Source organism: Ixodes scapularis, unplaced genomic scaffold (genome assembly GCF_016920785.2).
Source record: "Ixodes scapularis isolate PalLabHiFi unplaced genomic scaffold, ASM1692078v2 PGA_scaffold12__126_contigs__length_90152505, whole genome shotgun sequence".
NCBI lineage: Eukaryota > Metazoa > Arthropoda > Arachnida > Ixodida > Ixodidae > Ixodes > Ixodes scapularis.
The window spans coordinates 69714552-69739101 of NW_024609838.1; the positions used below are offsets into that span (position 1 = coordinate 69714552).

The following is a 24550-nucleotide window of genomic DNA, read 5'->3' on the forward strand; positions in this document are numbered from 1 at the left end:
TCAAGATGAATGTTTGAACTGTAACCAACCTTTAGAAAAAGATGGAAATGACATGAGATGTATTGAATGTGGAGTGGGCTACTATGTATGAAATTGCTCTGGTATTGGAAAAAAACTATCAACTACCCTGAGAGAAAGCTGGGTGTGTCAAACCTGGCGTATTTCCAAAAAAACGGTTACAATTTAGTATAGTTCAGACTAGTGCGGCAACTAGGGACCATAATATTCACAAAAAGTTGGCAGAAATTGCGCAAAAGTTGACACTTCTTGGATCACTAGAAAAGAAGGTCGATGAGCTGACCAGTGTAAAAGAAACAGTACAAAAAATTTTTAGAAATGTGCAAAAGATGTTGGATAGGTATGATGAAGCTATGAAACAGCTAACTGTGCATGAAGTGGAAATAGTTCAAATCAAGCAAAGAGTTTGCAAGCTCGAAGGAACAAACAAAAGCAAAAAAGTCACAAAATTAAAACAAGATCTCAACAACCTTCAACAGTATGGTAGGTTAACTAACCTTGAGGTTCATGGAATTGTTGTCACAGAACATGAGGACCTAACTGAGAAGCTTAAAAGTCTTACGAACAGACTGCAGGTACCACGACTAAAGAATAGGATGTAGAACCAGCCCACTGTGTGCCAATGAGAAAAAGTTAAATGTAAACATTTCGGCGGAACTCCGCCTGGTTAGGTAAGTAATAAGAAAAAGTACAACGTAGACTCTAACCAATTTCTTCAATGTGCCCGACGTTTCGAAGCCAGCTCGGGTCCTTGTTCACGTGTGACCATATATGGGCCCAAAGGTAGCAACCTGTCGTCGTTTTCTTTTTTTGAAAAAAGGAGAGAAGAAAACGACGACAGGTTGCTACCTTTGGGCCCATATACGGTCACCCGTGAACAAGGAGCCGAGCTGGCTTCGAAACGTCGGGCACATTGAAGAAATTGGTTAGAATGAGAAAAAGGGAAATGTCGCCAATAATGATAAGATTGCTGAATCAAACCACCCGAGACAAATGGTTAAAAAACAAGAACAAGTAGCGCTCGGAAAACGGAACTGATAACATCTACTTGCAAGAAAACTTTATTTATTTATTTATTTATTTACAGTACAGACCCTTTTGGACATTACATAGCAGAGAATTCATACAAAGATTACATATTGACAGTACAACAAAATACAATACAAATCACACACATGACATGCTGCATGATTGTGACATAACTAACAAATGCAACAGCGACTATGCATTTTGTGAGAGAAAGGAAGTCAGGATATTTAAAAAAAAGTCTGATAATCCTCTGCAACGGCAAGATTATACGGCAAGGCATTCCACTCTGTGGTAGCGAGGACAATGGAGAATATTTATATAGACTTGTGCGAGCAAACATCAGGTTTACTTTGTTGGAGTGGTCTATGCGAGGAGATATACGGTCAGCTGTAGCAATGTGTATTCGACGGAAAGGCAAAAGAAGAGTGACATATCCAAGATAAACCTAATGTAAGATGAATACCTAAACACTTAAACGTTTGTACTTTTTCTATCTCTGCATCGCTAATTTTATAAATATGCTCAGTGTTCTTTTCTTTTGTAGTAAAGGTCATCTGTTTGGTTTTGTCTATATTGATCTTCATCTGCCAATCAATACACCATGTTGAAATTTTGTCAAGGTTTGCCTGTAATACAGTGCTATAAGAGGGAAAAACTATGGTCCAGTAAAGTATACAATCGTCCGCAGAAAGCCGAATAGTTGACTGAATGTTTGCATGAATATCATTAATATAGATTAGAAAAATAAGCGGTCCAAGTACAGATTCTTGTGGAACACCTAATTTTACGCACATTGGTTGGGAAATAATATTATCTAAAAACACACTGAAACTGTTTAACAAAAATTTATACTCTATTTAATGACACCTGTCTCTATACTAACATCGGTAAGCTTCTTTATTAATCTTCTATGCAAAACACAATCGAAAGCTTTAGAAAGGTCTATAACTATAGCATCTCTCCCAAGGGAGGAGTGAATACTTTAATGAATGTCAGTAATTAGCTCAAAAAGTTAAAGTTCACAAGAACATTGTTGTTGAAAAATACGCTGGTCTGGAAAAAGAAAATGGTTAGTTACGAGATAATTTATAATTTGAGAATAAATTATGTGTTCCAGAAATTTACATAAAACGCAAGTGAGAGAAATGGTTTTGCAGTTTGAGAGAGAGTTGCGATTGCCAGATTTTAAGATAGGGATGACATGGGCCAGTTTCCAATCATCGGATAGGATCCCGGTAGAGAGTGACTTACGAAAAAGTGCCGCTAAAATTTCACTTGACATATTTTTTGCTAGTTTAAGCAGCTTTGCGCTTATACCGTCCAAACTGAGGCTTGAATTTGTTGGCAAACGATCTATTGCATTGGCTATTCCCTCACTGGTAATGATAAAAGTATTCATTTCAGTAGACGTTTTAGATGTTAACATATTATCAGTCAAAGGTATCTCATCCATGAAGACAGTACCAAAGATTTAATTAAGAGCCGTTGCTGTTTCAATCAAGTTTAAGATGCTACCCTCTTCTGACATAACAGAAGGGCCTGTATTTTTGCATTTTGGATTTACTACACACCAAAATTTTTTTGGATTAGATTTCAAAATGTTGAACTTGACTGAAACAAACAAAAATGTTTTTTTCGAAGCCCGGGAAAAAGGAAAGTCACTTGAATATTGATACACGTGGCATAAAGAAGCTGTAAGAAAGCGAGATAATGAATGTGCTCTCTGTGTCACGACACAAACAGATCTATTCAAAAGAAGACATTTAGAAAGGTAGGACATAATAGCGAAGAAAATTATTTTAAGGTACATGCAGAAAGATTTAGGTGTGTGCTTACGTGATCAACTGAAGTATGACATAAGGACACAAAACATTTTTTAAACACTAAACATAAAATAGAAACAGTTAAGGAAAGAATGTTACGTACAAGCAGAATCTTTGTGGAACCATTTATAAAAGACAAATATGGAGAGGAAACAAGAAAATACTATGTACCTAAACTTTTTAACGAGCTGCCTGAAGATATAACTCAATGCAAAAATCCGCACAGAAAAAAAAAAAAAAGGATAGTTGAACCAAAAAGGCAACTAATTATAAAGAAAATCAGAATCAATGAAGTGGACCACCCCTCTGACCAAGTCTATTATTATAAATTTCGTTTTAGAGCGCAGCTCTTAGGGGCCCGTTTCCGGCTTGAGCGGCGTCGCCGTCGGTGTAACCGTGAGGTCACGTGACCCCCCTGAGGTGAGGTGACGTAGGGCTATTTAATAGTGCTTTGGGAAATGGAATCGCATGTAAGCCCAAAATTTTTGGAATTGAGCGGAGTTGCCCTTAGACAGCTCCGCTGTAAAAAGTGGAGGATGGCAAAAGCAAAGAGGGAGGGCACCGCACGCGTCGCGTAAGGAGGCCAGGAAGCGCCCACTGTTGGAACGGTAGCGTGCACTCTTTCACTGAACACCGCTGACGCTGCGCGACTCCTTTGCCACAAAACAAAATAAGCGAATAAAAAAAAGAAGTCTTTGTCAAGTTGAGCGCGTCGACAACAACGGTTGAGCAATCATACTTTGAACGCTCATCTTTGTTTACCTTTTCTTTCGCTGTTTCTGCTTTGCCCTTTTCTTTGTTGCTTTTTTTGTTGTTTGAATTTAGGGGTTTTTTTGTTTGTTGCTTGCTTAACTTTATTCTATGGATGGAAACTTTTTTTTATGTGGCTTGCCTTTTCCCTTTCATTTTTTAAAACTGTTTTCAAGTTTTGTTGCCGGCGCTGTGTGCAGGTCGTGGCTAGGCGTAAACGATTGCAAACACCGTCGGGTAAACGCAAAGGTGTTTGTGATCTTCACCAACTAAGCTCTACCGTATTTAGCGGCTCTTAGAGGCTCTATCTGGTAAGGTCCGGTTTGTCGCGGCCTTCAGTATTAGCAGAGACACACAGAAATTTCGATTGGAGCTTAAGTTAACATATTTTTGTATATCAAATTATCGATATGTCTAACTATTTTACGATTCCCTTTGAATTCGATATATCTGGGTTCGACTGTATTACAATGAAACTTTTGGGCACGCCAGAGGCACAAACTTTATTTTAACAAAAGTGTGTGTTTTCCTGAAAATGTAGCTGCCGCGCCCAATGCACAAGCCTTATCGACTTATGTCGGCACAGATTGCAAGATGTTAAAACTGAAAATAAAATGTATGTACCTTATGTATGCATGTCTTCCTGACATAGATGCAGTATGCTTCAAGTACCCCCTGGGTCAATTTGACCTTGTGCCTTACCAAGACAGTTGTCTACCTGAAGCATGCTCGGCGCCTAGCGATCCCTACAGCAGATACTTAGATACCCTCCGACAATGGCTCTCAAAGAGTAGCTGCAATTACAGAGCTTGTCATTCACACACCGTCCCATCTGTCCTACGTAGCTACAGCCACACACTCTTTCTCTTGTTTTTTCTTTCTTTTGTTTCATCGTAATTTGGCAAACAGCAAACACTACGGTTTCTTCGAGCCAATGAGAAATGAGAGCGACGGAAGCGAAGTATGTGACAGCCCTTACCGAACGTACAGGGGCAAGAGCGTAACCCAAGCAGGTGCAAAAAAAGGGAAGGAGCAACTCTTCTCTAACCCGGACCCTCTTTTTTGTGTCCCAGACGTCGCCCTTCCCCCCCCGGAAGATGAACCAGCCACTCAAATTTTGCACCAAAGCAGCTTTCCTCTCTCCCTTCCGCCCGTGGCTTTGACAGCACTGCACACAACTAGCGAGATAGAGTATGGTCAGGTGCCTTCCTTCGATGTGCCGATTGGCTCGCTGGGACCGTAGTCTTCGCTGTTTATCAAGGTGTGCTGAGACTGAGTATAGTACAGAGTGTCCTCATAAACAGTTTACAGTATTTTTCTCACTGCAGAAATAACCTATGCATCGTCTAACACTCAATCTCCACCCAAAGGTAGCTCGAGCAGTCCAAACCGGACGCCGAGGTTTCAGAACTTACCAGTATCCAATTAAAAAGGTATAGGCAATCCTCGGAAACTTTCAGTGAGAAAAATGCGACGACAGACGCCTTGCCGGGCACCAGTGCTCCACAGACCAGACCAGAGGTCCCTTCCAGCCAGTCGAGCGCTCACCTGTCGGTAGTCGGCGATAAAGCGCATGAGCTTGTCGCTCAGGTAGAACAGGTAGATGCCCAGGAACACGATAAGGGACTTCCACAGGTAGTCGTGCTCCCGGTCGTGCCCCAGCAGGTTGAAGGCCTGCGCACGGGAAGGAGCTGCATCAGAGTGCTGCCCCAAGCTTTGGTGCTCGAGACGTGTCTCTGATCCATTTGTTTAGCACCCTATCCCGTCCCAAACGTCGAAAGCGTCACCGACGTGGCAACAAATGATGTCACAATTCGCCACAACTGTTGCAAACAGTGACCGTGTAACTCTAAGCACCGCGTCGGCGGTGCTAACGCGCGACACCAGAGCATGAATGACTGCCGTGCCAGTGGCAGACGTTGGTGGAAAACAGTACCAGAACTAAAAGATTAGATTTTTATAGCAACCAGCAGATTAAGTTATGCAGGACAGACTAAACATCTTATCATCGCTCCTCGGCCAATGAGATGGCAAAATTAGTGTGCAAGAATGCCAAAGCAACAAACTTGAATGTTAACGACTCGCGTCTTGGCTTTCTCAAGCTGTCCGAGACTACCGAAATACAGGGGGCGCTCTGCCCAGCTTGTTTTCCACACAGCTCGGTGTTAATCCATCACAAGGCCTTGGGACCGGTTTCTTCACCTCATCTCCCTCAGTCGAACGTGGGGCATAAATTGGTCACGAGACCAGAGTCGGCATTCGGCAGGATTCAATCGGTGCATTATCGACCAAACACAAACCCCAACTGAACGCCAACGCAGCGCCGAGCTACGTTAGTCGAGCGCTGCCTCGAAAACGCAAACAAATAATTTGCGTCATTGTTGTCCTTGTGGGTTTAGTTCTTATATAAACTGCTTGCGACCATCTGCCTTAAAACCTCTTAAAATCTCTTATGACGGGACGACACGCTGGTGCTGCCTATCGGCTAGCCATGGAACAATCGGCATCCCCGCGCGTTTCCCATTTTTTTCGCACATCGTCCTTTCTTTCTTGGCTCGAAAAACTTTTGACAATGTTATATACAACCATTTCTCGTGGGCGGTAAATACATTTAATCTCACAAGTACAGCAAAACCTTCGCTCAAGTGAAATGGAGTTCCAGGGTCACATCCTAGGTGGCGCTGGCACGGTCTTTTGTTATAAGAGGTCTCAAGGACTCGGTCGTAAGCGAATGCGAGTATGTTGACGGGTCTTTAGCCAGCACGGGTGCAATGGCTGCATTTCCTGACCGACAGTGACCCTAGGCCCAACAAAAGGGGGGTCCCACCTGCGGGATGAGGTGGAAGACGGCGCTGCCGAGCAGGGAACCGACGGCGAGGCCCTCGAAGACCATGAGCAGGACGTGGTACAGGCCGTGGCTGAGGAAGGGCACCAGCACCAGCCCGGCCAGGGAGCAGCAGCTCACCACAAACACGGACAGGACGCCAAAGCCCCACACTGCACCGGGGGTGGAGGCATTCTAAGCTGCACATTAGCACTTCAAGTGCGCCTGCTTTCTAGTGCATGTATGTTTGCAGGTTGTATGGCCATACACACGAGCAGGACGCTGCTTTTGTAGGACAGCACTACTGTCTATGTAATTTGTCATTTAAATAAAGTATTATTATTATTATTATTAACTATGGAACCCGGTAGCGGGGCCTACTTTTGTCAAACTGAGATAGAGAACTGAGAAGGTTTGAGCAGTCGGAGTGCAGACGTCGGTATACTAAAACGTTTGCTATCACTCCTATGCACATGGCCTATTTTACCCAGTGCATAATCCACCGGGGCAATTTTTTGAATAAAAAGGAAAAGTTCACCAGTCTGATAGTTTCCCCTCATTTTCCGGGGGGAAAATCCAACCGTCGAATGGCCAAAACAAAATGCTTTTCGTGTAAAGCTCATCAAAATATTAGGTGCCGGAGAAAATCAGCCATCTGTGTTAAGTACTTACTTTGAACTTTTTTTGTTCCCCCTTTCCACCCACTAAAAAGCCCATCGAAGGAGCACGAGTATGCGCCTGATCTTGCCACAACACCATTTTTCCCCGCACAATAAAGTCTGTCAGCCATGGTCACCAAATGCCAATAGATGTACACACGAACACAGTGTCTGAAGCCAGCTACCGCCACGCCATCTTTGAAGTGCTGTCTGCTACCAACACGGCAATGCTAGCTTCGGCTCCAAGCTAGACATTTAAACAGGCCGCGCTGCACGCGGTCACCCCTTGCTTTGCTTGGGGAAACTTTAATATAATATCAGGCGCGAGTGTGCAATAAGCCTCATCGGAACCAAAGGGTTCGCCAGACAACTGCTTTTTGCTCTCGGCGTTTGCCTCGGCAATTGCACTTTCGATTTTCGCTAGCGTTGTGGCGTTCATGTTAGCAGACAACATTCGGAACATGATGTCTACCATTATGCACCAAGCAAGAAAGTGGCGCAAGGAGGCTCTTGCACCGCTTTCTTGCTTGGTGCATAAATGCGTGTGTCCGTTCATGGCATGCTATCGACGCGGGTTGAGGCGGCATTGCTGCATGGCGTGAATGGCACCACGAACACGAAGCTCAAAATGGGACACTCTACAGACATCTGTGTGCAGTGTTCCAGCAAAACTTTATTTACCCGTTGGCTTTGTCTTAAACGTAGCACAACTTTACCGGCCACAGTCGCGGCGTCGCTTGCAATGGTGCGGTCACGACTGCGGCCGCAGTCTTTATTTTATTTTATTTGCCAACGCAATTGCCAGCTTTCCCGCATCGCTCCTCGTGGCTTCTTTCGCCCGCTCACTGGCTCGCTCATTGAGCCTGGTTATGCTTTCTATTTTCTTCTTGACTTTTTTCCTTTTTTTCATTTCTTTTTAGTGAAGAGAACGTAGTAGTGTTAGAAACGTGCTTTCGCAGAACAAGCATTCGAGCTGTATGCCGATTGCCAGTGTTCATCCCGCGTATGCAAGCAACGGACTTTGCGATAGTAAAACATTCTTTTGCGAGCACTTCTTGCATAAAACAATGAAACTAATTCGAGTTCTGAATTTAATGTATCTCCTGTGCAGCCGCGCTAGATGCGTACAGAAAAATGGTCATTTATTTAGCTTTTTCTAAACTTTTTGTGCTTACCCACCGAGGCATGGCCCACCCCTGTTTCTTATGAATTTTAGGCAGCAGGGGGAGGGCGATGACTCGGCATAATACAGTAAGCCGACGGCATCTAAGCCATGGACTCCAACTAGAAACAACGAAAAAAAGGATTACGACACGAAAGAGCACCCCCAACATGATTGACAAGCTACCTTGAGCCCGTGAGTTACAATGCCGTTGGTGTCAGTGTAGGTTTTTAATCGTAGTGTTGTGCACTGGTATTTCTTTATATGTTCCCCCTGGAGTTTCTTTTTTATTTATTCTCTTTTGAGGGGGGGGGGGGGGGGGGGTGGGATGTTGCTAAATACGACTGGAAGTGATTTTTTTTTTTTTAGTTCTTAATATTTTTTTTTTTTAACGAAGAGAAATCCACGATGTTGGAAAACATCCTTTGCGCTTGCGCAACCCTACGTAGGAGCTAGTTCGGAAGTTGCAGGTATAAAATCACGTGATTGCGTGGTTGACTCTATGGAGGCCACAGCCTCCATAGAGTTAAGTCCTGCTTCCTAGGTGCAGTGGCCTGTGAGTGATTGAGTTTCCCCACCATATGGTTTGTACAGATTGTGGCTTATCTGCAGCTTAACTTTCACCCTAAAGTTTGTAAAAAGAAGCTTCAACACTCTTCCTTTCTTGCAGCCCTTAGATTTTCATAGCGATGCATTCTGATCCAGGCTTTCAACGGGTGCAGCAGTTATTTTGAAAAAATGGAAATTCACATTTATTAAAATTGCCGTGATCAAGGAAGCACACCGCGAATACGTACCGCGCAGTGGAAAAAACAAACTCGGTTCTCGTTTCCTGGTCCTGGAACGTTCCTTCGCTAATCCTCCGGCGGGTGCACAGATTGTGACGTGTCGATTGAGAGGGCACACTTTTTGCAGGCTTACCTCCATTCACGTGCTCACACAATGAACCACACCACCATCCGAGCGGTGCACGCAGACTCATGCCCAACTCTCTTAGACCCTTCTTTCCATCCTTTGCTTCTATCGCTCGAAGACGTGAGAAGGAAAACCTTGCAGAATATTAAGTCTTGTTGTCCGCCTTTAATGCAAAACGGAAGATTTTCACCAGCGCCTAATATTTTGATGAGCCTTACACAAAAAGTCTGCTCTTTGCTCGCAATTTGGACGAAATTTCTTGTATTGCAACATGAGGCTAAACTTCCGATGTTCCAAAAGTTCTTCCCAAACAACTCTGCACTTGGTGCATGGCCTGCACTTTGTTCTTTCCAAAACGTTTTTTCCAACAGTGGGATTAGTATTTAGACACATTCAAAATGTGGACAACGATCCTGACCTGATTATCTGAAGCCTCGGCATTTGTGTAATACATGGGCAGAATATTTTAAAGTTGCACCACTGTGAGAACACTTAAGAGTGGAGGCTCCTGTCGTAAGTTGACTCGTTTAAACTGTGAAAATGGCGTCACTTCAGAACGATGCACTGTTCTAATAATTTTTGTATTCAGCAGAGTAGCCCCTAAATAATGGCATCTATGCCCAGCGAAGTTATAAATTCTTTAACTTGTCTCTTGCAATTTTGACACTGCTTGATCGGTTCCATTTTCTTGTAGCACTGGCCGAGACTGGACTTAGGCCGAAACAAACTGTATTACAACTTCAATATACCGTATACAAAGGCATATACATGGCCTCCTATGTTATTTAACATAATGCCATTCCTTTGAACAATTTTTCAGTGAATGGCAATAATTTTGTCGCATCATAGAGTCGTTTCCGTAAAATATAGTTGTTTCGTAGAACGCCCTTTTAGCAAATGGTCCTATTTTTGCCCGAGGTTTGCGAGAATGTTCTGAACGTACTAAACATGCACTATCGGTGGTATCGATAAACAGGAGACAGTCAAACGCTTTCGACGCCCTCGTGCGAAGCTAGAGGAACCACTATTGAGGACGCAATAAACGCAGCAGTCAGAAGCACGTCGCATACACCATAGCAGTGCTCCCCAACAAAAGGGCGTCACACTCACCCTGTCCAGTGGTGGGGCGCGTCCGCCCTCTGACCTGCGGAGGGGTGAAGGAGCAGTCCTGGTGGTGCAACTGGAACAGCAGCAGGGGGCACAAGCGGGCGAGGGCCTCTGCAAGGGTCCCCTCGGCAGGCAGAGCCGCCACCAGGGCCCCCACGGGAAGGCACTGTGGCAAAATAATGTGTTGAGTGCTTCAATCAGGATGTAGTCTACCAAACACCATATTTTCCGCGCAATTTATTCATTTAATGAAATACCTTAAAGGTCCACTCAAGAAGGACATTACACGAGGGAAAGAGACACATTTCAAGAAAAATAGGACCTAAAAATAGCCGTAGAATTGCCAGAGCGAGAACATAAAACAATCAGTGCTCAACCAAATCAATCAAAGTAAAAACACAAATCAACTGATAATCACTCAAATCACACAGAACTACCAAAACCACAAACAAGAATTGATTGAACACAAATCACAAAATCCGTATATGTCTGCCCTAATGCATAGCTCGCACCTCGTGCCTCGTCAGCATGTAAACGTTCTCATACAAAGCGCACCTTGACAAGTGCCAGCTGTACTAGCTTGCAAAGAAGCATGTATGATACATAAATTATCATAAACAATCTGTCATTCATTAAATCTGCCATGTCTCGTCATAATGACTGATCTAGGAAAACAAATATCTGTGTATTGTTTGCGCCTGTAAACAGTCCACACAATGTAAAATTTAGACATTTAAACGTGTAAAGTCTGCAGACTGTAAGCCGGAAAACATGGTAACTTCTTCTATGTTCCCCAACTTACACGGTTTCTCCAATTATTTCGATTATAAAGTCCGTAAGCATTACGAAAAAAGGAGAACCTGGAGATCGGGTTTGTCCAGCTTAGATTAAGGAAGCCCTTCTTTGACAGTGGTATTGCCACTCTTAAGTTTGGAAATAAAACTGCAGAAAACGACAACAAGTATGCACGAATAGTCCAAAGACGCAGTCACGCTGCTCGTACACCGTACAAAAGATGCGGTGTTCGCTCCAGACATGACTGAATTATATGCTGACTTGCCTCAAGCATGTTCGAAGCATGCTTGCTTCATACATGCCTCAAACATGACTGCAAACAGCTTTTGCATGACCAATGTAACATGACCATGATGCAAGGAAGGCACAGAGCTCCAGACAGCATCTGCAGACTTCCTTTTGTATGACGTGTTAGCGGTGTGACCACGGCTCAAAAGTTGCCGGTGTAGGTCCAACGAACCAACCTCCGATGAATGGGCCTTTGTCTTGTACTTGTCAAAGGATAGAATCACAGCAGCTGTTCCCATCTATAGATTCTGACAGACTAAGAGTTCAGGGGAAACTCCTTTCACTCCTTGCCACTTTAGCGGAACGAACGCTGGAAAGAAGCTGACCTCCTCTCCAGCATTTGTTCTGCTAAAGTGGGAAGGGGTGGGAAGAGTTTTCCCTGAACTCTTAGCCTGTCACTGACTGTATGTAGTCAGGTTAATCAGAGTGAAGTCCGACCTAGGGAAAATTCAGGCAAGTCATTGCAATGTCATAACGTCGAAACATTTACACCCACGGCACCACGTGCCGCGTCCTTCGTTACGCATCACTGTGCCACCTTCACTAGTCCTTTTCCCCCGATTTAGCCAACTTTTTGACAATTTCCCTTCTATGCTTTGAAATCCCCGACAATTTCAGGTTTCCCAGGTTAGTACACACCCTGTCCAACGCTCGCTCGACAGAAGTCAGACAGGTGCTCTTAAATCTCTTAGCAGAAACCCACCTGTACAAAACAAATCTTTTAATTGGCGACCGGCAAAATTTTGACGGACGTTGATTAGCCTAAAAATTGCTTCAACACATTGATAGACACAGCTGAGCCAGTAATCGAAATAATAGGTCAAACGAATATTTTTTGAAGGAAATATTGAATTTGTAGGTGCTGGCCCACATTGCTCTCAAAAACTGGAGGGATACTTGCAACACCGAAAAAGTGACGATAGTTGTATGTTTGCCAGTACGATATGTTCCGGACAGATTAGAAGAAGCTCGATGGTGTCTGGAAAAGCTCACTCTGGCAGAACATCTTGTGAAATCAAGCATTGTGAAACTTGCAGGTCAAGCAGGCGGCCTTAGAATGCATACTGCATTTGCTTAGACCGCCCACTCGGCCTGCGAGTTTTACAACATTTGACGTCACCCCTCTGGAAAACAAAGAGAAACTTGAATGTTGGTTTTAGCATCAGCTTCATTTGTCCGTTTTCTCCATAGCCACTTTGTATTTAGGAATATTAACAGCATGCCGGGAAGAGTAAAGACCAGGTATTCAAGTAATATAGTTAGTTTGGCTAGACGCTCTCCGTCGTCTACTTGCCGTGTCTATTGGGAAATGGTGCCACACGTTACAAAAAATGCTAACACAATCGTCTGTGAACCCCTCCACCGTCGACCATTGCAGGTTTGTTACTTTCGCCTTTCACAGGAACAAAGCTATTCCTTGAAATTTCGTCAAATAAAATGCATCACCTCAATGCACATTCAATGAAAGTTTCAGCTTTCTATGTGCAGGCACCGATTTTTCCGGCTCATTTTACAACTTAAGATTCACAGTAGCCACTCGTGCTCAGGCCATGTTACTCGTTCGCAGTATCGTGTAAAAAAATAAATGTGTGTGCCGAGTCGTTCTGTACTCGCCTATTTGCATAGGCTGATAAACAGATGCGAATACGACAGACTGGCGAGTGAGGCGGTTAGAGGCAGCCTACCTGCAGAACCAACTTCAAAGAACCAGGAACCGCGAGGGCAGGCATCGAGGGGCACACGATATGTTGCAAGCCACTCGAGCTAATCTTTTTCAGATTAGTGTGGAGGCACGGCTCCCTATCTGTGTTTGGAAACAGAACTGCCGATGCTCAAGGCGCTTCAAGACGTGCCCGCAGCATCCTTGCACGAAGGAGGCCCTGCCTGGGAACACGCTGGATCGTTTGGGCCTCTTTTGACGACGGAAACAACCCACTGATGTGCTTGTAAAGATGGAGGCTAGAGCGAGTTCCTGATTCACCGCAGGCAACGATGGCGCAAAGAAAATTAGGACAACGGAGAAAGACGCTCACAGAAAGACAAAAAAAGGAAGCTGATGCGTACGTCTTCTAGCCACGCAATCTTTTCGGCAGAAAGGACTGCAGAGTTATGGTCGGATGCAAGTTTGGAATGCGCCAAACGAACACCACCACCTACCAACCACGAACCGCAATACTGAATGGCTCTGTGGATCAAGCAGGAAAGACAACAGCCATGACAAAATTTTTATTGAATTTCCCAATCATCCCAAAAGGAGACAAATCTAAGAAAACTGCTGGCAAAGCGTAATACATAGAGATAGAACATAGAACATAGTTTTATTTGAAAAAAAAAAATACATTTTTGAAAGTACAATAGCGAGCCGGTGAAAGCCTCAAGGGCTTGTGGACCTGGCTCGGCAGGTGGCGATACAAAAGAAAGACACATTGTAGTAAGGTACGTTAAAAAAAAAGTGGAAAAAGTTATCCGACTTTCAAAATTTACACGTTCTCGGAATCACAAGGTACACTTGTAGGGCTAGAAAAGAAAAAAAAAAACTTTAATAACCATAAAAAAAAAACAAAAAAAAAACAACAAAGCTTAACTTTACAGCTCTAAATTCCGTAAATGCTTTGCATTAAAAAAAAAAAAAATGTTCACATGATTATGAAGAGTTACCGCAGCTTTTCAGGATTAATGCTTTGTCTCGCCGCAACGCCGCTGCGGAAATGGGCTTCTTTGTCAGTGTACCTTCAGTGCTTTCGGGGGAACCTCGAGAAAATATACCTCACGAAACAAAGTACACTATAACAAGGTGACAGAAGTAGGTGGTGTGGCTACGGTTGATCTGGCCAAGGCACAGGATGATGCAAATGGTTTGCGACATCAACTTCCGTCGGAAGGAGAGCTACAGAATGCAGACAAGAAGTACTGGATGCATCGGTGACTGAGAGGAAGAGAGTTGCCGCTCCGGTAAACAGGCCCCAATAAAAGCAGTGGCTCAACAACGAAAGACGACTCTCTGCAAAAGTATAGACAGATCAGTGTTTCGGGTCTGCTTCAGGTAATTTCAATTAACTGTTTCGTGAACGGCCTTCGTGAATGGTAGTTGTGTACAATACTTTAGCAACAACTTTCACTGACGGCACCCGGTTAGCTCTGTAGGTGGGGCTTTTTGTTGAGTGCCCAGCAAACCTAACCAGAAATGGCTTTCCGGAACACACATCCACTACCGAATTCGAAAGATCTTTTCCACGCGCCACCGGGGCTAGCCCACGCCACTTTAGTTTTGTGTCACGAACAGAACCACGTTCCAAGGTCCAGTGCAGTGCAGATGCAGCTGTAGTGGTAGAGTTTTTGCTTTTAATGTTTGACTCTCTTAATCGTAGGTGTTAAGCTTCAGCATTTCATTCCAACCGCTGCCACCACATCTTAACAGAGACTGAGCATTTAGCAATATGCGGTTTATTTTTGAGGTGCCAAAAAAACACAAAAGCTACAGCGCTTAGGCGACATCGATTTGCTCTGTCTCAGACTGTTTTTAGATTTCTGAAAGAGGAAAGAGCGTTTCCAGCTATTTCAGATATAGGTTCGGATAACTGGCAACAGTGATTATAAGCAACAAAATTATAAGCACTCAAGAAGGTTGAAGGGAAGAAAAATTGGCTTTAAAGGGTCGAGAGAAGGAATAATCATTTGGTTATACCGCCGGTATAAAGGGTACAGCTGTTAGCATCCATCCAGCCATGGCTGGAGTGTCGTTACCCTGAAGCACAGCTTATTCGGTGGCTCTAGGTGGACTGATTCCTTACAAAAACGAAGAAAATGTATTGACATTCACGAGCCCATGGAAGTCTGGGTAACAGTGGCCATAAAAGACACTGACACGGCAGGCCTTTAGAAAAACTAAGCGAGTGACTGAAAGAACAAGGAATTCTTTAAACCACTGCTGTGGCATCAACTGATTCTGCGTCAGCAATTAGGCTCCACACGGGATCCATCTAAGAAAGACAACGCAAGCTCCGAGCCTAGCTTGTCCACTCGCAAAACGCACATGCTCTAATCCTAACTAAGGTTAGAATAAATCCCAAGTTGATGAAACACAGAATATATTTTGCGGTTCAAGGTCATCCTAAAAATGAAAAAAGATGAAAGAATAAACAAGAACGAGGGACAACACAAGCACACCCTAGTTTCTTTTTTTTAATCTTTTCTATTTGACTTCCACCAATCCACCTTCCAAAGGTGAATTGGTGGACTTATATAAGATATAAGTCCACCTTCCAAAAGGTAGACTTATACTTTATACTTTAAAACAGACAACATTTGTATCCCGAAAGCTGCCAAACATGGATGATAAAACCACTAGACGATTGAGAAATGGCATATTTGGAATTGGTTTGCTGTCGACTTATTTATTTATTAATTTCAATACCTTCGTGACCCAAAGGACGTTGCAGAAGAGAGTGAGGAATGACAACGAAAGATAGATAAAATGGGTGAAAAGTACAACTACAAAAGAAGCAACAAATGCCAGGTTACTGGGAAACAAAATAACCTTCAATGGCTGATCTGAAAGCAGATGTTTCAGTTACAGTAGTGGTCGAGGTAGGCAGGTGGTTTCAATCGGTGCTAGTCCTTGGAATGAACGAATAAAAAACATTCTAGTGCGCTATGAGACACACATACTTCATAACGGAGGCCTGTACAAAATAATAGGTATGATGGCTCAGAAAAAAGCTACCTTTCTAAACTGCAGTAAGGTGGTTATTTGAGTCAGCTGGTTCATAGCTAAGAAAATACAGTGCCGAAATAACATAAAGACCAAAGCAAGAGGGACAGGACACGGCACCTTGTCCTGTCCCTCTTATCTTGGTCCTTGCATTATTTTGGCACTGTTTTCCTTAGCTAACTTTTTAGTAATTTTTAAAAGATATTACAGTACCCTTAGAGCCTGGGGGCATTAAAGAGGGGAGTGCATAACAAAAAACATCAAAATAGACAAGAAAACATTAGTTAAACAGAGTCACAAGAGACTTATGCAAAAGTTATTATTAACAGCGGCTTTAAACAAATCTAATAAGGATATTGATACTTATGATGTAGACAGACGGTTCCACTCTGATTATGTTCTAGGTATGAATAGAAATTGTTATAGGCTGAAGCCTGACAATGAGGAATGCAAACTTTGAAGTGATGATTGATGCGTGAAAAAATGTATGTAGGGCCGAAAAAGAGTTTTTCTTTTAGAATAAGGTTAGTGCGAGATATTTTGTAGAAAGGACACAGACGAGAGCATTTACAGCACAACTAAAAAGAGGTAAACAGAGATTTTCTTTCATGGACGTTACGCCGGCAGTATGATAATAGTTGCCGAGTCTAAAACAAGCGCTACGATTATGAGCTCCAGGTTAGAGGTGAGTGTGGTCTGACCTAAAGTCCCTTGATCCTGGAAAAAGTAGTGCCATTGCCTTCCCTGCTTGCTAGCCAGACACAGATATTAACATACCGACAACCAAAACTCGCAAAGTGATTGGCTGATTAGTCTCAGTTGCCATGGCGTTCATCATTTTGGTCCATTCAAATCTTCCAAGCTTCGAAAGGGTCGCTCTAAATCAGTCACACCAAGATTGCTATGGAGTATCATCATACTATATAAGTTCCCCACCAATATAAGCATTTTTGACACTGTGCATGCAATCATCTTATCAGTCATGCTCCACAGATTATTTTGCAATGCTGCAAGACCAACGCCTCGTCTGGTGGCAGTGCGAAGATGTGCGCTTGTTTTGCCGGTGTATGGAGCGCAAAATCTCGAGTTACAAGAAACATCTCTATAAAGCTACCCATCACCAGCAAATTTAGATACGCTCACCAAGAATGAAGAGGTCAAGAAGAAACTGTTCATTTTATGAACCAAAATGGCAACCATACAGGGAGCTTGGAGCTATTTGCCCAAGGTCCAGTGACCTTAGTCTGACCAGGGGCCCTAATCTGGACACTTGGCCAAAAAGTAGGTGAGTGATCTGACGGCTATGATTGGCCTGCACCAAGGTCAAGTATAGCGTTGGCCAATCACGGCCCACAAAGTTCTTGCCGACTCTTTCGCCAAATGTCCAGATTAGGGCTCCAGGACCCCAGATCGCAGAAGTATAACCTAATTCGGAGCAAACGAGATATCTGAATAATGGGACTGATCATACTGATACATTTTTAGAACTGATCAGTTTATGAGATTCATAAAGATACATTTTATCAATATAAATTTTATGGGCTTATCAACTCGTAATTAAATCAACAAAGCCAATAGTCCCCACATTGAAGTTGCGGACTGGTCCTCCTTGCTGTCATTCAGCAACTACATACTCTTCGTAGACAGGGAGTACTGGAATCGAACCCAGCACCGTAAATAAATGCACATGATCGTGCCACTCATGATTTTCCATGTGGGTGTCCCCCCGTCGGCCAAACCTGTTCTTTACGTTTTTTGCTTCTCTGACTCGCCCGATGTGCCCTCACACCCAGCTTTACTGCTTGTCAATGACATCCCAACACTCATCATGTGCAGGCTCATTTTCCAGGGAGCTTGGTGGTCGAGTGTGTTAACATACCACAGCTGAGAGCACGTAGAGCAAAAGCTTACGCTGCAGAACCCAAGGGTTCTGAGTTCAATCCCCACCCCTGCCCGTTTCGATCTGGACGAACATCGTTTTATGTGTGGCCGTGCATCACTACAGCACGTTAAAGACGTACCCCGGGCGTCCAGATGTACTGCACTGACTAAATTTCTCATCTATAGTGTCAACCAGCGTCACCGTACCTCAGAAACACCAACCTTACACCACACAACTACAAGCAATAAGTTTGGTTTCTGCCTCGTTTTCCTCTGTTCGCATTTGAGGACCCTCCACTGCAGTGTGCCACTGCGTTTCAGTGTCGGGAAAATAAACAAAAACGGTCGAGGAGACAAAGCCTACGCACGCAATAAAAACGACGTCCTCGGCGGAGCAATTGAAACCGGGCGGGACGCATCCATTGTTGTCCGCAGGATGACGATAACAAAACCCGAAACCGCTTCTCGATGGGGCTCTTGGGAAAACAATGCTGGGACAATGCCTGCCTGGGGAATGGAAGTGCCCAAGATAGGATTCCCACACCTGTAGCCGTCTATCACGAGAATCCTTATAAACCGAAGTGCATTTCAATATCCGTGTCTCAAATCAAGCGTAGATTCAAGTCTTCCGATTGGCAGTTTCAAAAGTGGCACTATTCCTAGTTCATCTAGACACAGACAGTAATATGAAAGTTTTTCCTGAGCGTTGGAAAGCCACGGCAGCGTCTCGCAAGGTTACGAAAGCCGATTTCGTTTCGGTCTCTTAGTGAGGACCCGCGCATCTGGCAACATGAACACTGAACCAAACCTTCTCAATAACTAAAAACAGAATTTTCAATTATTTTGAGCATGCAATACGTCATATACTATTTGTATATCTATTTGATATTCTGCACGAAAATTTGAATAAATGTCGGTCAAGAACGTGATCCACAGACTCAAAATCCAATACGGTCAGCGACAGAAGGAGAATGGCAAGGTGTGTCTTTAAAATGCCCAGCCTCAAGCACGTGCATCATGTCTTCCGCCGTGCCTTGGTCGCCCGCGCACACTCGAGGTGCGCGAGATGTCGAAAGGTTGTTGAAGGTGAGGACATCAGAGAGGAGTGGTGAAGGTGACCACAGAGAGGAGTTGTTGAAGGCGAGGACCACAGGGAGGAGTTGTTGAAGGTGAGGACCACAGGGAGGTGCGTCGAAGGTGAGGACCACAGGGAGGAGCATCGAAGGAAAGAACCAAGGAGGAGCGTCGAAGGTGAGGACCACGGGGAGGAGCATCGAAGGAAAGGACCAAGGAGGAGCGTCGAAGGTGAGGACCACAGGGAGGAGCATCGAAGCAAGGGACCAAGGAGGAGCGTCGAAGGTGAGGACCACAGGGAGGAGCATCGAAGGAAAGGACCAAGAGGGAGTGTCGAAGGTGAGGACCACGGGGAGGAGCATCGAAGGAAAGGACCAAGGAGGAGCGTCGAAGGTGAGGACCACAGGGAGGAGCATCGAAGGAAAGGACCAGGGAGGAGCGTCGAAGGTGAGGACCACGGGGAGGAGCATCGAAGGAAAGAACCAAGGAGGAGCGTCAAAGGTGAGGACCACAGGGAGGAGTATCGAAGGAAAGGACCAAGGAGGAGCGTCGAAGGTGAGGACCACGGGGAGGAGCATCGAAGGAAAGGACCAAGGAGGAGCGTCAAAGGTGAGGACCACGGGGAGGAGCATCGAAGGAAAGGACAAAGGAGGAGCGTCGAAGGTGAGGACCACGGGGAGGAGCATCGAAGGAAAGGACCGAGGAGCGTCGAAGGTGAGGACCACGGAGAGGAGCATCGAAGGAAAGGACCAAGGAGGAGCGTCGAAGGTGAGGACCACAGGGAGGAGCATCGAAGGAAAGGACCAAGGAGGAGCGTCGAAGGTGAGGACCACGGGGAGGAGCGTAAAAGGTGAGGACCACAGAGACGAGTTGTCAAAGGTGAGGACCACAGGGAGGAGTTGTCAAACGCGAGGACCCCAGGCAGGAGCGTCGAAGGCAGGACCAGAGGGAGTTGTCGAAATTGAGGACCACAGGGAGGGATTGTCAAAGGTGAGGACCACAGGGAGAAGCGTCAGAGGTGAGGACCACAGGGAAAAGCATCGAAGAAAAGGACCAAGGAGGAGCGTCGAAGGTGAGGACCACAGGGAGGAGTTGTCAAAGGCGAGGACCCCGGGCAGGAGCGTCGAAGGCAGGACCAGAGGGAGTTGTCGAAATTGAGGACCACAGGGAGGGATTGTCAAAGGTGAGGACCACAGGGAGAAGCGTCGGAGGTGAGGACCACAGGGAGGAGCATCGAAAAGGACCAGGGAGGAGCATCGAAAAGGGCCAAGGAGGAGCGTCGAAGGTGAGGACCACGGGGAGGAGCATCGAAGGAAAGGACCAAGGAGGAGCGTTGAAGGTGAGGACCACGGAGAGGAGCATCGAAGGAAAGGACCAAGGAGGAGCGTCGAAGGTGAGGACCGCAGGGAGGAGCATCGAAGGAAAGGACCAAGGAGGAGCGTCGAAGGTGAGGACCACAGGGAGGAACATCGAAGGAAAGGACCAAGGAGGAGCGTCGAAGGTGAGGACCACGGGGAGGAGCATCGAAGGAAAGGACCAAGGAGGAGCGTCAAAGGTGAGGACCACAGGGAGGAGCGTTGAAGGAAAGGACCAAGGAGGAGCATTGAAGGTGAGGACCACGGGGAGGAGCATCGAAGGAAAGGACCAAGGAGGAGCGTCGAAGGTGAGGACCACGGAGAGGAGCATCGAAGGAAAGGACCAAGGAGGAGCGTCGAAGGTGAGGACCGCAGGGAGGAGCATCGAAGGAAAGGACCAAGGAGGAGCGTCGAAGGTGAGGACCACAGGGAGGAACATCGAAGGAAAGGACCAAGGAGGAGCGTCGAAGGTGAGGACCACGGGGAGGAGCATCGAAGGAAAGGACCAAGGAGGAGCGTCAAAGGTGAGGACCACAGGGAGGAGCGTCGAAGGAAAGGACAAAGGAGGAGCGTCGAAGGTGAGGACCACAAGGAGGAGCATCGAAGGAAAGGACCAAGGAGGAGCGTCGAAGGTGAGGATCACGGGGAGGAGCATCAAAGGAAAGGACCAAGGAGGAGCGTCGAAGGTGAGGACCACAGGGAGGAGCATCGAAGGAAAGGACCAAGGAGGAACGTCGAAGGAGAGGACCAAGGAGGAACGTCGAAGGAGAGGACCATGGGGAGGAGCATCAAAGGAAAGGACCAAGGAGGAGCGTCGAAGGTGAGGACGACAGGGAGGAGCATCGAAGGAAAGGACCAAGGAGGAGCGTCGAAGGTGAGGACCACGGGGAGGAGCATCGAAGGAAAGGACCAAAGAGAAGCGACAAAGGTGAGGACCACAGGGAGGAGCATCGAAGGAAAGGACTGAGGAGGAGTGTCGAAGGTGAGGACCACGGGGAGGAGCATCGAAGGAAAGGACCAAGGAGGAGCGTCGAAGGTGAGGACCTCAGGGAGGAGCATCGAAGGAAAGGACCAAGGAGGAGCGTCGAAGGTGAGGACCACGGGGAGGAGCGTAAAAGGTGAGGACCACAGAGACGAGTTGTCAAAGGTGAGGACCACAGGGAGGAGTTGTCAAAGGCGAGCACCCCAGGCAGGAGCGTCGAAGGCAGGACCACAGGGAGTTGTCGAAATTGAGGACCACAGGGAGGAGTTGTCAAAGGTGAGAACCACAGGGAGAAGCGTCGGAGGTGAGGACCACAGGGAGGAGTTGTCGAAGGTGAGGACCACAAAGAGGAGTTGCCGAAGGTGAGGACCAAGGGGAGGGGCTTCCATCGTCCTCCCTCTAGCTTGTGCTAATGGGAGGATGATGGAAGCTCCTCCGTGCCGTCCTCGCCTTGTCAGTGAACTTGTCTGCATGTGGTTAGTCAGGCTACAATCCAGAGCCGATATGTCGCGTGCCAATCCACAGTTTTTCGAATTCCCAGTTCGACAGTTTTTTGGTACGAAGATGGGTGAGTGTGGCACAAGCTAGCGTGAACGTTCGGTCGAACGACGAAGCTAGATTCTGTTGGCTCTGTTGAGCTACAGCGACTTAAGCGCGAAACACATGTACGACGAAACCGTCCAATCCGACGTCCGACCGCGCAATACGACAGTCGGAGGCGAGGGTTTCAACGCTTTCCGATGCTACGAAAACCCTCTCCCCCCCAAGGTCATTCCGGCAGTCCGCACGTCGGATCGGACGGTTTCGTCGTACATATGTTTCGCGCTTTAGATTGAGCACCGGAGACGTCGCGTTTCTGCCCCATTGTGGCTATCTTTTTGCTCCCAAGTTCGTAGGAAGAGGCACTTTCCCTCTCTTTCCCAGTGGCGCCCTTCATCTTCTCAAATTCCCACAAACCAAGCCTCCAAGAGGGCACCAGTCCTTCCGAAAATGGTGGATTTTCTAGGAATGGTTTAGCCCTCTGCACAAAGCAATGTGAGTATGCCCAGCCTGTGGTACCACGCGACTTTCCAATGGGGTAGGACTGCCTTCAAGGTGAACAAGTGAAGCATGTGGCATTTTTAAAGTGAGCAACAAAATCATACTTTGAATTGCCAAGAGTTAGGCCCCTATCAAGAAGTGGTTAGTGGATGTGCGAAGTGCGAGAATGCACTAAACTTAACACTCGTGCAGCAGGGACAAGGTTGGCGACGCGAAAATGTGGATGGTAAAAGATCAACCGCATATTTGCATTGCTAAGCCCCTCCTTGGTCCTGTGCGGCAGGCACAAGTTTCCACTTGTGCCTGCCGCACAAGTGGAAACTTCAGCACACCCACATGCTTCACATAGGCTTTAAAGGGACAGTGCAATGAAAAAAATTGTTTTTTTCTAAAGAGCCCAATACCCCTGTCAGACGGCGTTCTAAAGCTTCCTCTCACTGAGCTCCTTTAAAAAATCGGCAAACCAGCGCACGCCGTAGGGCACGTGTGCACTCAACATGGTGAGCCGACTGGCTGATTTTACAACGGAGCTTGGTGAAAAGGACCTTTAGAATGCCGTCTGACATGGGTATAAATGAGATACAAAATATTTTAAAACATTTTACCACGAAAAAAAAATTTTTTTCACCAATATTTGTGTTGATAGACACAATTTAGGTGCAGAAAGTAGAGGGCGCAGCCCGCTAAGCATTGCCCAGTGCTTACAAGATGCTTACACCTCTCATTGGCTGGAGAGATGATTGACATGTAAAAGGTTGGTTGTAACTTGAAACTTTGTGCTGTAATAGCACGTTAGTGAACTGTTGTTTTTCTATGTTTGAGAGGCAAATAATCAAGATAGAGTCATTACTGCTTTCAAATCTATTTTGAGATTGCTTCCCCTACTTTGGTTTGAAAAATTAACAAACATGGCTGTCGGTGTCCGCGGAGTGCTGAACGGGTTGAACGAGCATAGCTTGTTGAGCTCGTCAATTTTTATGATTGCGAGTCATTTTGAGTTTACAAAGGTGTTTAGAGAAAGATTTTATCGACCGACATGGTTTGCAGCAAACAACTGTCGCAAGTATGCGCCTTCGGAAGCGCTGTGCAGATGCTTGTATTCGTAGCAGGACTGAAATGAGCGTAGCGTCCCTATTTTGATTCACCTGGCTTGACTTCTTTCTTCAAACGTTGATGCTGAATAAAGATGTTGGCTCCCGTAAAAGCGGCCCCACTGATCTGTGAATTGTGCAACTGTCATGATTGCAACTATGGCTTCAATACCGAGAAGATACCTAGACAGGTAAGAATTTGCGAGCCATTTGGCTAGACGCAATCGGGCGTTCAGCTCGCATCAAGTAAGTCCAGGTATGTTTCCGTCATTTCGCTTAAAAAGGCAAGTAGTTCTCAAGTATTACAGTGCACCTGGCCTGCCAAAGCGAATAATTTTAGGTCATGTTTTAATTGTGCGTCATCACTATCTCTCAACTTGCTCGCGGATGCCATGCAAAAAAAATAACGAACATAAAGCTGAAATGACTACATATTTATTTTGTAGCTTTTTCTAAGTTTTCTCTGTCACTTTTTACCCCACATCAACAGACGCTGACAGACACTTGTACAGAACCGTCGCCCGCGCATGATGGAACGCTAGAATGCCGCTTTTATGGTCGAGTCTTGCAAGCGTAAAAGTTATTAGACGGGGTGGATTAGCATACGGATGAAGGCAAAAACAGATGCCGATAGGCAGCGTTCATGTCCGCATCCCTCGGGCATGGAAGACAACGATAGAATGTGTTGAAATGGCAGACGGTGCCAGAGGCTGCCACGCGTCTACTCATAAGTGCTGGGAAGTTGCCACTCCGGGGTCGGAATGATTTCGGAATCATTCCGCACTTTCGCGACCTCAAAATGGAATGGGAATGGAAAAGCGGGAGCACAGGGGGGAATAGAATGGAAATGGAATTATATCCATTTGGGTTTAATACGGTTGATTGAATGCCATTTCATCGAAACATGTTTTATAGAATGGGCACGTTTTATCGAAACACAGTTTAGAGAAAGCAGAGCCTCAGTTTAGAAAAACGCCGTTTATCGAAAAGGGGACGATTTTTAAAAAAAGGCTTTCCTACTTCTCGCATGTATCACTGGTGCGCG

General features: G+C 45.7%; 1 protein-coding gene across 1 annotated transcript in view; it reads right to left on the reverse strand.

Annotated features, from left to right (window-relative positions):
* The window catches only part of LOC8042515 (metal cation symporter ZIP14), a 69733-nt gene that overhangs the window by 34993 nt on the left and 10190 nt on the right, over positions 1–24550 (reverse strand). The window contains exons 2-4 of the mRNA XM_029976109.4: positions 10291–10453; positions 6448–6617; positions 5169–5294 (exon numbers count right to left, since the gene is read on the reverse strand). Coding sequence (XP_029831969.3) covers positions 5169–5294; positions 6448–6617; positions 10291–10453 — 459 coding nt within the window. The remainder of the gene's footprint in view (positions 1–5168; positions 5295–6447; positions 6618–10290; positions 10454–24550) is intronic.